Raw genomic sequence first — 17,554 nt, forward strand, 5'->3', positions numbered from 1 at the left:
ACCAACAAGAGATTTAATATTTGAACTTAGATATCAGGATTGGCAAAAACCATGCTTTTTATTGAAAAAAACAAAAAACCCGTTTTTATTTATTTATTTAATTTGGTTTAAATTATTTGCTCTATGTATTTATATCACATATGGGCAGAAATAAGTTTGTTTCACCTTGGTGTTGTTATGCAACAACCGGGTTATGCTGGAAGGGGTAACATAAGCTTAAAGCGGAGTCCAAACCGTTTTTCGACTTACATCCGAAACAAATTGTCCTCCATTTGAATTCGAAACCGGGACTAATTGGCCACAAATGTGATACGTCTGTCGACTCACTCTCGAAGGACTCCTGATACGTTGTACTGATCTTTACATACTTTTAACATAACTGTCTAATTGTCAAGAGTCATTTGAGAAGGATAAAAAGATAAACAGTTGCACAAGTGAAACCATTATACAGAATTACATATGGACAATTTTAAAATACTGCAGAGTACAGAAGAACTAATTAAGTCGAAGTTAGTTCATTACGACTTTTATTAGTCCAAGTTAAAGAAATACAACGACTTAATTTGCACATCAGTAAGAAAAGTGAATAAAGATAAGAATTATTTGAGTCTACTTTGGCTCTGACGCATTTATATATAATCAGATACCAAAGATACTTCTGATTTCAGTAAATACCTCTCGTGGAGTTTGTATTATCTCCCCCCCCCCAAAAAAAAAGGTACGGTACTTCGATGTATTTTATCAATAGTAAACATTATTAAAACGAAACAATATTTAAGAATTTTTCCTTTGATTGCAATTGCATAACAATAATAACAAACTATAAAAAAAATCACAAAAGAAACATTCACAAACTTACAAAAAAAAAAGTTGCTTTTGTAGTATAATCTCTTTAAGTAATGAATGGGGAATTTAGGTCTGAATATAATACGAATAATATGAGGGAGTGACGCGGGATAACCCACAAATGTGTGTTCATTAAGATTTTACGAACACTTACACTTTTCCAATTATTTTTCGTTTTTTGGTTTAAACTTTTTTTTTTTTTTTTAAATTAGCTGGTTTAAACCAGCCAACCCTGTTAGATATTAAGTTGGTGTGATTGCGATATTCTACTGATGTGTGTCAAAAGAGAAAAATGAGAACTGCAATACCTGATTAGTCAAAATAGCCTCCGCCTGCAGCCACACACTTTTGCCAGCGCTCAGCCAACAATTGGATACCATATGACAAAACAAGTCTGGCGTCTGTTATAGGAAAAAGTCCTCTACTGCACGTTGCACTGCCCGGTCTCAAAGAAGTGACAAGTGATGCCGGAAGAGACGGTAGTCTTTGGGACGAACGTAGAGAGAATAGATAGGTGAGGGTGTCGCTCAAGTGTCAGTATCGTCCATTGAGCGACATATGGGCGTACATTGTCATGCAACATGAGAACATTTGCTGACTACTGGTAGATCCTTACCGCTAAGTGTGTGGTGCATTTCATGGATTTCAGCACTGTAATGAGCCGCACTGATGATTTTGCCTCAACCAAGATATGATGGATTATTCTCACCATGGCAGCAACAACATTTTCTGCGAGTGGAGGGGTGGTTTGGAAATCGTTCTAGTTCACGGTCTAATCGATCACGGTCCAACTACTGTCCTGACTGTTTAGAATTGCCGTAGCAGATAGATAGATAGATCGATCGATCGATAGATAGATATCGATATCTATATCTATCTATATAATCTTTTTAAACTGCAAATGACAATCCGATGGGGGAAACATTCTCGATTATTTTGGACATTTAGAGAACTGTTCATTTTCAGACTGCGATCCTTGTTGCTCAGTATCAACTCATGTGACACCTATGAATTTAATTCTTTCACCTTAAAGACAGCGAGGAGCCGCCGAACGACAGTGGTATGGTGTATTGGTAATTCGACTGCAATTGCAAGAATACTTTTCCGAGTTTCTGCTTCCGTAGTGTTTCTGAAGAACTCATCAAAACGTGCAGTTAGTCGGTGGCAGCAGGGCTAGTTTTTGAATAGTGTGTCACCACCACGAATTTAACAAATCAACCGGATTTTATACAATTCGTCTTAGCACAAATGCATTGTTGGCGTTTTTCGCCGCTAGATGTGCAGAATGTGCCTGTTTGAAGTCGTAAAGGAAAATTACTCACAACTGCGTGTTCTTCATGGTTTCCTTTCACAGGACCCTTTTCAGCAATACATTATCTCCTGACTCACTGGCTGGGGAGAGGAGAAATACCATCCTCTTCTCTGAACACGTACAAAATTTGTGACGTTTCTACGCTTAACTTCGACCCATTCATTTGTTGCGTTAAGGAGGATGGTTTCCCATCAGACGTAAAATTAGGATACTTCAATCACACAAACCAAACAGATAAACAAAAATAGCCAGGAGTATGGTAAACAGTCATGGGATTCATAAATCTAAAGATAGCATACGACAAGTAACTATGAAAAGTAAGTGTATATATAAACTTCAGCAGGCAGGAATTGAAAGAACAAATACAGTGGATCACGCAAATCTTTGAAGAATAACAGTGCAGTTCGCGAAGCAAAAGCGACTGGTTCAAAGTGAAGTATGGTCTGATACAAGGCAGATGATGTCTTTTAGATTATCCAGTATCGATATGGAAACCATAGAAGACAAAAGAACAGATGAATAGAAATAACTAGATATTACAGAATTGGAATATTACAAAGAAACTGAATGACTTGGACAAATATATGGGAAAAAATGTCTCTTCTGTATAAGCAAAGAGGAAAAAATGAAGCTTTGATAACATCAAGAAACTAACATCAACAAAACAAACAAAACTGCACACAAAATCATTGAATATAACAGAAATTTTCAACTGCCTTGTTTACAAGTGACGATAGATGGCTGAATGAAAGAAATTACTAAGAGATTATAGCAAGGAGAAGGATTTTACCAACATCTGATATATGAACAAAGTGTACAACACTTGAGAATATACAATAAAACCTAAAATGTTACTACACAACATATACTTCGTAATCGTATGTAAAATGTAACTAAACAATTACTAGGAACAATTGATACACAACGCGTATAATTAAATGCATCATGGGGAACAGCATGATGTATTAGTGGAAAGCTCACTGATAGTACAAGGGGACCCTGGTACGATTTTACGCTACATATGTTATGATGGACAACACTGCGTCCGTGTTTCCTCGGGGTTCTCTCCTTTACTCGCACATTTTCACATCGCTATTCTTTTGCAATTATTTGTTTCCTTTACTCATCCATCTATATTAATTAAAAGGGTAAATATGGGACACTAAACTAACGATTTCATCTTATTTTATTTCAAATGCGTCATTGGATGAGTGTACAGCAAGGAACAGACAAAATGCTATTAATGAAAACAGTAATTATATACTGAGCGCCAAGACTGTAGATAATTTTCACGATATTTTTAAGTGTTTTCTTAAATATTACCTGAGATCCTGGTTGTCTATTACCGGCTTATGCTTGTTTATTTCCGATCATAATGATCATCACTCTGATAATGAACCCACTAATGTTTAGCACACATTGTATTCCGTTGTTGTACCAACTCAAATTTGTAATACATTATCTGCAGTTTTGTTTTTGACAATAGAAAGAACTGAATATCGTTCAAGAAGAGACATATATTTAATTTTACTGGAGACATTATGGAAAATCTATACATGTGCGCACGCACATACACACATATACACACACACACACACACAAAATCGATACTACCCTAAAATTAAAAACCAAAACAACAAGGAAATACAATGAATGTACAAAGGTGTTATCAAAAAATAAAGAATTTGTCTAAAAGTTTCTCTGTCTTAGAGTTTTTTGTGTAGCTAATTATATTTTTAATTTTTATTTATTTATTTTGTGCATGTTGCGGATACCACGGTGAGGGAACTCTGATGGAAATTACGACCATCTACGTCAACTCGGTACCTAGAGCAATTTAAAGATGGCGCATCAACTTGAACATTACTCCAAAGAGCTGGTGCTCGGAGTTTTTCGATTTTTATGGGCGAAGGAACATAAATCATTTGACAATCATCGAGAATTAGTGAAGGTCTTTGGAGAGAATGTTATTATGTCGCAGAAACAAGACTGTGTGTGTGGTGCAACACATTTGCAAGTGGTAGAAGGGCTGTAACAGATGATGACAAAAGTGGCAGACCAGCAACATCCATCACCGACAGGAATGTGTGTAACGTCGATGTGATGATTCGTGAAGACAAAAGAGTGAGGTTGCATGATATTGCAAATGCACTGCCAATCTCATACGAATCTGAGTACGTCCATGACCAACTTGGCTTCAGGAAAGTGTATCTGAATTCCAAAACATCTGAGAGAGGAACAAAAACACTTTCGAATGGGTATTTTCCTGGCCCATCTCACACTATATGCCCACTAAGGTAATTCACTGCATCTCATTATAACGGTCAAAGAAACTCCCAATATCCCTGTGGACACCTGAATCAAAACGCCAGACCATGACACGAAAACATCCGTCGTCACCGCCGGCAAAAAATTTCAAGACCACATCATTTTACAAGAAAATAATGCCTTCTGTATTTTGGGACTGTCTAAGTGTTATTCATGTTGAATGTTTGGCAAAGGGTACGAACATAACAGCAGACACGTAATGCGAAACTATGGGTAGGGTGAAAGTAGCCTTACGTCAGGAACAAAAAGGGGCATGGTGTTGATGCCCAGTTATGGTACTCTCGAAGAAAATGAAATGAAATCTTTAAGTTTAACATCCCACGATTATGCCGGTTAGGCTACAGGAGACAGTGATAATGAGAAATGAGAGAAATGGTGGAATGAAGAAAGTGGGAGGAAACGAGAGAACCCCGAGAAAAACCATGAGCACGGTGTTTGTCCACCACAAAATCCACACGGCGTGAACTCGGATCGAACCAGGGACCCCAAGCACCAGAGGTGAACGCTCTACCACTGAGCCACCGCGCCCCCTACTCTCGAAGAAGGAACCAATCACACCACAGATAGATCGCTTCACAGAGCAACCCTAGGTAGATTCAGTACCCTGTCTTGATATATCTTACCGTTTTCATTCTGTGGAAATAAATATTGAAACCGGAAGTAATATTAAATTTGAGTCACTTCCGGTTTCGGTGGAGTGTTTAGGATAGTGGGTTAAATTGGCTTGGGAAGCTGAATCGATTACAATAAACTGCACCTCGATATCTCTTACCGATTTCCCTCTGTAGAGATCACAATTGAAACCGGAAATAATAATAATTTTGAACCACTTTCAGTTTCGACAGAATGTTTGGGAAAATCATGGTACGTTGCCTTTAGACGCTCAATCGTTTGTATAAAAGCACTTCTCGCTATCTGTTACCGTTTTCATTTTACGGCGATAAACGTTCAAACTGAAAATGACTAATTTGAACAACTTTTGGTTTGAACAGAGAATTAATGAAGGAGATGGAACTCTTCCTGGGACACTGAATCGATTGTAAAAAACCGCATCTGGATATCTCTTACTGTTTTTACTCTGTCGACAGACAGACGGACAGATAAAACCATTCTGATACTTATATATAGTATAGTTTAGAAGTCTGAAACAGGACAGTAAAAAAGGGCTTACTCTGTAGCACATGAGCACGTTTGTGCACAACAACTTGCTGCATTCAGTCATGTGGTCCATTCCACAATGTATCAAAAGAGCGAATACTTCTTTCAAAAACAAATGAAATCTTTCATTTAATGTCTCAAAGTTATGAACTTTAGGCTACGACAATTAGGGGATAACTGCAGGTGAATGATGAAAACACTGGTGGAATACGAAGATGACAAGAAACGGAAGAATTCACCGGACATAGTAAACTCTGGCATAATTATTTTTGTACACAGTAAACTCTTCCATTTTTTAAAAATTGTATTCTGTCTTTCTTGTTTCTTGCCCTCTTCCTATCAATTGAGAAAGTTCACCGACGGTACACAAAACGTTAATATCTATAAAGCAATTGTACAAGACATGAAGGTCAAAATCTGTCTATGATTTCTCAGAAGTATTATGGTTTAATGTATATTTTGCCTTCCTTTCTTTTATCCGGTATCGTATTTTCAGCATGCTGCTGTAAAACTTTTCTTACCTTTTACTTTAAACTTCACAGCTTCAGCGATCGTCTTGGTCCATTTACCAGCCTGTTTACCGTCATAGACTTTCCCCGACAATTCCTCCAACAGAATATTGTGAATCACTTCTTTCACAGTCAGAGAACGAAACCTAACAAAATGATACAAGGCATAAATAAAGAACAAAACACTAAAAATCTTTACCTTCTTTTTCCTTTCTCATTAAGAAATAATAGAATTGTTTCATTTTTAAACGTCAGGATACCTACTTAAATTTGCACAACGAAAGCCCACGTTTTAAACAATTAAAGACGATTGATTGATTACTTGATTAGGGATTTAACAATTCATCAGCACCAAGGTTATTTGCTACCGTCACGAAAAGGACAATGGCCGACACACGCACCTCATAAAAGACCACCAACATAAAAACAATGATCAAAACATGACATCTACAGAGAAAAAGAACGAAAAGCTTAATGATACATAAATAAATCAATATAATACAATTAAAAAGATTACCGAAGATAAAACAGAATTTGTGAAAAAACTAAAAGAATAAATAACAAAGCATATAATAAGAATAATAACTAACAAGAATTTTAGGAATGATCAAAAAAAAAAAAAATCGATCAAAAGATTGTGATCTTGGTCAATAATTAGTGTTTGGGTCAGGGGCCCCAAAATTTTCGAACAGCCCTAAATCGAGTTTTCGTATTTTTTTACGGAATAAGCTTATCATACTGAGTTAAGTGATAGTTCGGATTTGGCTACACTACCTATAGTTCTCCAGATATAAGACATACAAGAAAATTTTTGATTGAAATATATTGGATCTTTTGATCCCAAAATGTAATAAAACAAACCAGATAAAGCCCTGAGGAAACGTTTACTATTTCAATCTTACGTATAAAAGTGAGAATGCAATAATTTAAACAAGAAAGTTATCCTCTAAAATTTAACTAATATTTCAATTTATTTCGGTCTTTATAATCTACGTATGAATAAGACTCATCCAAGTATAAAAGTACATAAACATATATATATATATATATATATATATATATACTGATTACATTAAAATACTAGGCTACATCTACGATACAAAAGGAACGCAAAAAATATAGACATTTTAATAATATCAGTAATTAAATTAATTTACAAATCTAGGAATTCATTCACGGAATAAAAGCAGTGCTGTAACAGATAGGTTGTCAATAGTCCCGAATTTTCCGCTTTGTTCTCTCATTCGAATATATTGAGGAAGTTTATTTATATAATATAGTACCCAAAACTGTTGGATTCTCTTCGTATAACTTTGTGCGATTTGCAGAGAGAGGGTCAAGACAATATTTAAAGTTCCTTGAATATTGGCCTACACGAGTTGTTTATTTTGGCCCCTGTTATAATTCTTACTACCCTTTTTTGAGTCACGAACAAAATATTATTTTTTGGAAACTTCCCCAGAAGATTATGCCGTATGTTAGTAAAGAATGTTGGAATACATTATTATTTGATTATTTAACATTATATCGATACCTATGCAATGCTTATTTTGAATGTGATGGAAATTTAGGGCTGTAAATTTATCTGTGTTTAATTTCAATTTGTTTTGGGCAAAACAGTTTTCTAAACTACTGTCTCGTCAATTTTATCGCGGATAATATCATAATTTGTGTCTGTTATAGTTAGACGTGTGTCATCAGCGTACATTGGTTGTATTTGCTAATATTGTATCATCTGGCAAATCATTTACATATAACAGAAACAATATGGGTCCTAATATTGATCGTTGAGGAAATGGAAACCTGGTGGAAATGTTTTTAAATTTAGATTTATGAGTAGCTGATTCAGCTGAGTTTGACTAGACATGCAAAAAAAGACGGCTTTTTTGAAACGATGGTTTTTTTCACATAAAAAGCAGGCTTTTTTTGGGGAAAAAAAACGAGAATTTTAGAAATTTTGGCTTTTTTCATTTTCATGATTTTTCTATCTAAATAACTTTCTTATAGTATATTCTATAGTTAGATAAAATTCCATGGCCTAATTATTATATTTCGCTCTGAAATTCACCATCAAGATGGATGGAACACATGTTTTACGAATTAAAGCAAATATAAAGAATGTAGTATTTGAGGGCAACTTTAGAGGCTATTTAACTTTATTTCAACTTTTGAGTTATCGACATTTTTTTCTTCCCTAGATCATTTTAGTCTGTCATCCGTATTTCATTTCTAAGAGCTTAGTACTCTAGCTTCTAGCGTAAAAGTTAAACTTATGTTTTTCTATATATCCGTCAAAGCGTACGTTATTCAATATATCCGTCAAACCGTACTTCCACATTTCTGTTATACTGTAGCTGTGCAACGATTCAGCAATAATTTTGCGGATACAACCTTGAATACTAATTTATACAAATAATCAGTAGCGAATTTAGAAAAGTACTTTGAGAGGGGTTTCTCTGATTATTTCGTTTTCTAAAATGTCCTAATTTTATTTGGAAGGAGCTTGAAGTTTATGAGTACAGGCATAACTAATATTTCGTTTCGTTTATATATTTAGCAATAATCTTCCGGATACAACCTTGAAGATCATTTTATACTGAGAATCAGTGGCGGATTTAGAAAAGTATTTTGGGAAGGGTTTTTCTTACTAATGTTTAGTTTTTCTAAACATTCGTAATTTTTATTTGACGGGAGCTTAATGTTTATGAGTAAAGGTATAACTATAAATGCACCACATTGACTTGACATCTAATCTTCCGTTCCGAGCGCTGCTATCGGCTGAAGGAATTCCAATCCGTTTCGTAGAGGCTCTCTCGCTTAGCAACAGCTGAACCCTTATTGGCTCAACGCGTGGGTGTGTCGAGGGTGAGCTTTAGTTCGCATTTTTGCCACGGCTCAAGTCATTTTGGCAGCACTTTAATAGATATCATTTGTTTTAGATATTCCGTAATTTTGGAGAACTGGCTTCAGCCCGAAAGACAGCCCTCCTAACCTTCGCAAAACCGTCACTGCTGGTAATTAGTAATAATAACGATTTAAAAACAATAAGAAAGGAAGTCGGCCAACTCACAGTACACGCACTATTTCTACTTCACAGATGGAATGAAGAAAAGTTTTGTCAGAATGGTCAAATGCTGGGTTGAATCCTGGACTTCCCGATAGAAGCGCAAATGCTCCACTCAGTCATGTTTGTTGTGCAGTTGTATTTATCTTAACTTAAATATATTCCGTAGTCTTTTTTTTTTTTTTGTGTGTGTGTGTGGTGGTGGTGGTGGAGTGGGGAGAGTTCCGTAATGATATGAAGGGTGTGTGCCAAGAATATGGTAAATAACAAATTTTCAATTGCTGATTTATGCAGCACCAGATAGACAGCAACGCATACCGCTTCGTTTAATCCTTCATGTATAGTCTTATGTGAAAAATCAGCTTTCCGACTTTCAAAATGGATTGTCCAGCAGAAAATCTCTAATTTCTTAAAATAGTAAAATTGTGGGTTACCATGTTCTTGCCTTACACCCTTCATATATTGAATCTCTCTTGTTAAAAAATCAGAAAACTTGAGGACTGAGTAAACTGTGAGGGTTGTTATATAAAACTGTAGAATTTCAATTCAAGAATGTACAGAACCAAAATCTCTAGATGTGCAGTCTTTTAAGTGTATCATATAAATCTAAGTATTTCTCTTATGTTTTATTTTGTTCCGAAAAGAGGGTATGGAATATTTTGAAGTAAAAATACTACATAGAATTTTGCTAGTTATTTGTGTATTTTTTGGGGGGGAGGGGGCGGTGGCTCAGTGGTAGAGCGTTCACCTCTGGTGTTAGGGGTCCAGGGTCCGATCCCAGCCCCCTCCAAGTGAACTTTGTGGTGGACAAACACCGTGTGCGTGGGTTTTCTCGGGGTTCTCCCGTTTCCTCCCACTTTCTTCATTCCACCATTTCATTCATTGTTCATCATCACCGTCTCCTTTAGCCTAACCGGCATAACCGTGGGACGTAAAACTCAAAGATTTCATTTCATTTCATTTGTGTATTTTTTAAAAGAAGTGTTTACTTTTAGGGTTTGCTGGTTTACACCAGCTGATTTTTTTTTTTTTTTTTTTAAATAAACAACTGGTTTAAACCAAAAAATAAAAAGAGACGAAAAATGCGAATCGTGTGAACTTCATGGTGACATTTCCACACATCAAACCATCTGCATTAGTTTTATTTCCTTTTCACCTTTTAATCAAGGTGTTCCATGTTCAATTCTCGGTCGAACCACAGCCCTTCTTTCATGCGTAAACAAAGTAGCGGTTCGGATGTAATTTTAAGCGAAAGTCTTCTCCTTGATAACCTCGGTATTACGTAAGGATGTTAAGCCTGAACATATGAAACGAAACCAAACTGTATATTTCTGGATGTCTGAATGTCTTTTGTTTTATAAAGAAGCCAAGGTTGCTTAAATATATTGATAGAAATTGGCAAAATTTATCGATTGCCTACGTAGCTTCCAACATTAGCTTGGATTGGAATTTCAATGATATGTACGTACTAAATTTGTAATTTAATACCTCAGTTTTAGCGTATTGATTTATGATACGTTGACCTTTAAATTTTACATGCAAAGCAATAACAGGATTTTTCCGTTATTGTTTTGCATTTAGAGTAATGACGGGATTTTCCCGATGGCTAGGGCGGGAGTTTCCCAATTTAAGAAATTTACTGACCGGACTTCTTTAACCTTATGTGACCCCTTCCAGCATAATCCTGTTGTTGCATAATTACACCAAGGCGAAACCAACTTATTTCTGTCAATATGTGATATAAATACATAAAGCAATATATCTAAACCCAAAAACCTTGGTTTAAACCAAAAAAAAAAAAAAAAAAAAAAACTAGTTTAAACTCCCCCCAAAAATGGGTTTTTGGCATTTTCAAAAACAACTATGGTTCTTGCCAACCCTGCTTACTTTTGTATATAGGAAGTTAAAAAATCTAATTATATACATTGGTTAATCCTTTGTAATTCATAATGTAAATATGTTGAGAAGTAAAATTGTTTGAAATATCTTTTCGAAATTCATGGTTTATTTTCGAGGTTTTATATTATTATCGGCATCAATCAGTAATTAATGACTTTTTGTGTTATAGAGAAGCGAAACAAAACCTGCCTTATCAATTTAAAGCAGAATTTTGAAAAAAGACCAAAATTTCCCAAGCAAAAAAGCGAAGCAGAAAAGACGGTTTTTTTCGGAGCCCTTGCATCTCTAAGTCTGACACAAATATTTCAACAGCTTGGGCACGATTTTGCTAATAAGATTTAATCCATGGGTTGACAACTCTTCTTAAACCGTAACTGTTAAGTTTATGAATAAGAATGATCTGAGGGACAGAATCAAAAGCTTTGGATAAATCCAAAAACATCCCCACGTATTTTTTGTCTTTATCCAGGGCTTCAGTCAGGGTTGGCTGGTTTAAAACAAGGTGGTTTAAACAGCGGGTTTAAAAAAAAAACTGGTTTAAACCAAAAAAAAAAAAACTAAAAATGTTCGTAAAATCTTGATGAGCACATATTTGTGGGTTATCACATTTCACTCCCGTATATTATTCGTATTATATTCAGATCTGAATTCCCCATTTATTACTCAAAGAGATTATACTACAAAAGCAGCTTTTTTTAAAAATAAGTTTATGAATGTTTCTTTTGTGATTTTTTAAATAATTTCTTATTATTGTTATGCAATTGCAATCAAAAGAAAAACTCTAAATAATGTTTCGTTTTAATAATGTTTACTATTGATAAAATACATCGAAATGCCGTACTTTTTTGGGGGGAGAGGGGTCGTCATACAAACCCCACGATAGGCATTTATTGAAATCAGAAGTATCTTTGGTATGTATATATGTTTAAATGGGACAGAGCCAAAGTGGACTCAAAGAATTAGTATCTTTATTCACTTTTCTTACCGATATGCAAATTAAGTCGTCGTATTTCTTTAACTTGGACTAATAAAAGTCGTAGTGAACTAACTTGAACAGAATTAATGTTGCAGTATTTTGAAATTATCCATATGTAATTCTGTATAATGGTTTCACTTGTGCAGTTGTTTATGTTTTTTGTCCTTCTGAAATGACTCTTCACAGTTATATTAAGTATGTAAAGATCAGTTCAACGTATTTTTATCAGGAGTCCTTCGTGAGTGAGTCGGCAAACTGTCGCATTTTTGGCCAATTAGTCCCGGTTTCGAGTTCAAATTGAGGACAATTTCTCTCGGATGTACGCCGAGAAGCGGTTTGGATTCCGCTTTAAACTTATGTTACCCCTTCCAGCATAACCCGGTTGTTGCATAATAACACCAAGGCAAAACAAACTTATTTCTGTTCATATGTGATATAAATACATAGAGCAAATTATCTAAACCAAAAAAAAGGGGTTTAAACCACAAAAAAAAAAAACAGTTTTTTTGTGTTTTTCAATAAAAAACATGGTTTTTGCCAACCCTGGCTTCAGTGATCTCACTGATATAATCATAGATAGCAATTTCAGTTCCTTTGTGTTTTGAAAAACAAACTGTGTGGACGAAATTACATTATGTTCAAATAAAAATGGTATTACTTGGTTGAGAAAAGCTTTTTCAATAATTTTTGAAAAAGATGACAACTTTTGTCTAATAACGGTTGGATCTTGGGAGTATTTTAACTTATCAGGAAATATGCCTATCTGAAAGAACATATTAATGAGTAGGGCAACGGTTCCGAGATGTGAAAGCTGCATTTTTAGATAATGGCCATTGGTATTTCATCCAGACCAGACCATTTTGATTTCAATGTCATTATTTTATTATGTACTACCATGAGCAAAATAAATGACGCGTCTCTTTATTCTGAAGTTTTTTTGAAAATATCTCCATTTTCTTTATATGTTCGAAATTTCGGAAGGTTTCCCCAGCAGGACAGGTTAATAACAAACCCGTTTTTAATATTTGTGTTAGATATTAGCTTAAAATAAATAAATTAGAAGCAAAAAACATTAAATCGACAGAAATCTCGAGAATTACCAACTCTGCTAAAGTGGGAAATTTTCCAGAAAGCGAGGGAATTCTGCAGTTCAACACGAAGCAGTGACATCTATGTCATTGAGAGAGACGTGGATTAGATCTACAAACGAAACTTTTAACGAAATATTTCTAATGTGTCTTATTACATGCATTATCAGCGAACTCCAAATATATGAATCTATGCTAAGTATTAACGTATAGATAGAGCAAATAGTGGAAATTACCTATGGAAAAAGACGAATTCTTAGCACAATCGTAATGAAAAATCGTCTTTACCGTAGAACAGGTTCAGTTCACGTAAGAAAACAAATAGCTCAGTTGGTTAAAGCAACTAGTCTGTATGCCGAAGGTATTGGGTTCAAACCCCATGGAAGTGCCATTGTAATTTTTATTACTGTGGTTATTTTATTTATTTTTTATGTGGGAAAAAATCAAATTGTAACATATGTGTAAAACTCATGACGATACCAAAAAAAAAAAAAAAATGCCGTTCTCGCACTTACATTAGTGTCTCTAATTTTTGTTTGCAAACAGTTTCGTAATAATTTCCCCTGTGCTCACTACTCACTACATGCTCACTGGTGCATAACGAATGTTTTCCAGTAAATGTTAATTCTAATTTGGAGAATTTTATAAAGTTTCACAATGTTTCTCGCTTGATAGTCTTCTATCTACTTTTTTGGACACTTTGATAACATATTTCCCTATTAAATGTTTAATTTCCCCTATATATATTTAATTACAGAAAAGTTTTACATGTATTTGTCTTAAATTGAAATTGTTTTGAATTTACCACATGAGGTAAGTAGCCCGAAGGAGGAAAACTGAAGTAACTGATATTCTACGTAAACGCAACCTATTGTAGAATTATTATGCTTCTTAACTTCAGCACATAATCTTTACGTTGGTCAGAGAAAAACCCTGTTTTTTCCTCTCCTATGACCACTCATCTTAAAGCTCTACATGTGATGATTCGTGTCACATAATTTCGGCTCTCCAAAGACATTTATTATTATTATTATTATTATTATTATTATTATTATTATTATTATTATTATTATTCCTGAATATGCCACCCTTACATAATGTAACTTTAGATATCTTGGTTTAAGTGCTTTCTTTAGTAATAATTTGAGCAACCATGTAACAAAATTTAAAATGTATGAGGGGGCACGAAGTTTTATTTCCCCCCCCCCCCCCCCTCTCTTTTCAGCGCCGTCCCAACAGAAAGTATATAATTTCTGACAAGCAGAGTAGACAAAATGAATAGAAATATATTTAAAGTAACCTTTCCTCCTTCGTGAATGGAATATCACGTAACATTTTTTATTCTACTGAAGACGACCCTAGGCCGTTATGGTTAGGTAACAAAAGTTGCTGTGACCAACTGAGTTTCGATTTCTTACGCGAAAGAAGTCTGTTATATTACGAGGCATGCTTTTCATTAGCAAAACTGTTCGAAGTAATACGAACATGGCTCAAGAACAGAGACGGAACTGAATTACCACTCGATTGACCTTGAGGCCAAATCACCAAAGAGTAGCTATAAACGTAAGTTCAGCATGCATTTCTGTGGAGTTCTGTTCAGTATTCCTATCTGCCAATCACGCTTGTTTGTAAGAGTAATATTTTACAAACCTAACCTTTCGATAGAGCACAATAGCAAAAGAACAAAAGGGAAGGAATTCTTGCCCTTGTGAACGTTGGATACCACCATGTGCAATAAAACTGTCGCGTCTCCTTGAAGTGATATTTTATCGAAAATAACTCTTTTCCCTTTATATATCCGAAGTTTTTGAGGGTTTCAAAATGAGGAAACGTTACTGACAAACAAGGACGTATTTAGGGGTGGGTACAGGGGGTCCGGACCCCCTCTGAAATCCCAACTTTTCTGTAAATTTAGCCTAATTTTTGGGATTATCTTTTAAAATTTTATTATAATTTATCCTAATATTGAAGTCGGGCCCCTTCCGAAATAAATTACTGTATACGTGCCTGCTGACAATTTTCAATATATTCGTTAAATAATAAAGTAAAATAATTAAATTAGGAGCAAAAAGCTTCAACACGGGCTAACTTTTGTCCACTGCCAATATTGTTAGAAGGGATATTAATAGCAAAAACTGCTAGTCAATGCTGAACCTTGAAACTTCACCCCGAACAGCAAGCCTATTATTGAGAACTACATATGAAACATTTTATCAAAACTTATCTAGCTTTTATCTGGCATGAAATTATTATATACACTAAAATGCACTATCCTAAAATGTGTATCTAAACGTATCTACGAAGCAATGAAAATTTTTTATCGAAATATTTGGGCAGGAAACTCTAACAGCCAGCCATTTTATTTAAATCGTAATAAACCCTGTAACCGTGCGTTAACGTGAAGACAAAGCTTGGTCCATTGGTAATGCGTTGGAAGAATGAAAACTCAATGTTCGTAGGTTCGAATTTATCCACTCACCAGAACATTTTATTCTTATGTGTAACGATGAAATAAGAAAGAAAAAATGTATAACCGTTAAGACAAAACTTCAACCAAGTCTGAAGAGAATAATACTAAAATAATAACACAATGACGTCAACCAAGAATTATTTCATGTAGCGTTTGGACGAAATTACAACTGTCAACAATTGCAAAAGTAAAAACAGGCTGATAGGCGTAATGTAGTCTAGACTTCTGAATGCATTTACTTCCTCAAAACTTCCGTCTCGTCATTGGTATGCCGTTAGTCATGGTAAAACCTTTCAATTGGAAGTGAAATGACAAACTAAAACAGTTTTAAATCAATAAATGTTTATGTGTAAAAGTAGGTGTCTCTTATCTGTAGTTCTGAGTTCCTTTTATTTTGAAGTGACAAATGAGAGAAGAAAGTATGGTGATCGAAAAAAAAATCAAATTTGAGATTTCAACGAATTTACACGTATTATAGCCCCTAATACCGAAAAAGTTATTTTTTGATACATGTCCATCTGTTCGTCCGTCCGTTCGCTACACTTTTCTGTGCACTCGCCTAGAGGCCAACCGTTCAACTTATCTGCACCAAATTTTAGTTTAAGATTTTCATAGTATTTCCTATAGTTTCTTTTATTTCCCTCCTACTCCCAAAACAAGGGTAGTTTCCTGTACTATGAAAATAGGAAAAATATATTTTCTAATAACTGGCTCTAACGATCTTGTTTTCTTTCTTTTTTTATAAATCAATATTTAATTAGCAACCCTATTTTGTGGTATAAGGCATTTATCTGAGAAAAATCTACAAGGGGTAGTTTATACTTAGGGGTGAGTTTTTTCTCAGTGATTTTCTCAAAATGGACTCAAGTGTTTTCGTTCATATTTCATAAATAAATATTTCATTAATAACTTAAGAATATGGCATAAATAACTCGTTTGTCCTAAAAAAAATGCGAGGGGTAGTTTATTCTTGGTGGAGTGTGTTGTCTGGGTTATTTTCTCAAAAATGACTCAAAAGAGTTTATTCGTATTTCAAAAATACATATTTCGTTAATAACCGAACAATATGACAAAACTCGTTTGTCCTGAAAAAAAATATACGAGGGGTAGTTTACTCTTGGGGGTGTTTTTCCTCCACGGTTTTCTCTAAAATGAATCAAGCGATTTTGTTCGTACTCAGAAATAAATATTTCATTAAAAACCTAATAATATGGAATAACTCGCTTGCCCTGAAAGAATCCTCAAGAGATAGTTTATTCGGGGAGTTATTTTGCCTTCACGATTTTCTCAAAACTTACGTGGACAATTTTATTGATAATTCATAAATAAATATTTCATTAATAACCCTATATTTTAGTATAAGTCATTTCTATGAAAAACAATTACGACGGATAGATTATTTTGGGGGTCAAGGTTTTTCCCAACAATTTTCTCTAACGACAGGCGATTTTGTTCAAATTTCGCAAATAAATATTTCATTAATAAGCAAAAGTATATCTTAACTCATTGTTCGAAACAATTCACAAGAGGTAGGTTACTTCTGACGTGTTCTTTTTGAACGACTTTCTCGAAAATGACTCATTTGATTTTTTCATATTTCATAAACAATTATTGCATTAATTGCTCTATTATATGTCTAATGAAAATGTGCTCAAAGTGTGAGTTAGTTTTGTAGTGTGGATTTTCTTCAATCGAAGTTTTTTATTCGATAATCTGACATTCAATGTATTTGAATAATACGATATTTTTTTTCGTATTATCCAAATACACACTTCAGTAACAACTGCGGCCTAACACAGTTAAGAAATTGAATTGAAAAAGTTTAGTGCGGTGGCCCTGTAATTGAATATTTTTTGTAAACACTCTAGCTTTTTGTGGTAAGCTCAGGCTTTTCTTTTTCGAGC

At 34.5% G+C, this 17,554-nt stretch overlaps 1 protein-coding gene across 3 annotated transcripts in view; it reads right to left on the reverse strand.

Moving 5' to 3' along the window:
- Positions 1 to 17,554, reverse strand: part of LOC145660631 (dynein light chain Tctex-type protein 2B-like) — a 63,651-nt gene that overhangs the window by 13,559 nt on the left and 32,538 nt on the right. For all 3 annotated transcript variants that reach the window (XM_081725934.1, XM_081725915.1, XM_081725924.1), the window contains exon 3: positions 6,166 to 6,299. In XM_081725934.1, coding sequence (XP_081582060.1) covers positions 6,166 to 6,299 — 134 coding nt within the window. The remainder of the gene's footprint in view (positions 1 to 6,165; positions 6,300 to 17,554) is intronic.

Source organism: Thermobia domestica, chromosome 1, assembly GCF_964235325.1.
Source record: "Thermobia domestica chromosome 1, izTheDome1.hap1.1, whole genome shotgun sequence".
Taxonomy (NCBI): Eukaryota; Metazoa; Arthropoda; class Insecta; order Zygentoma; family Lepismatidae; genus Thermobia; species Thermobia domestica.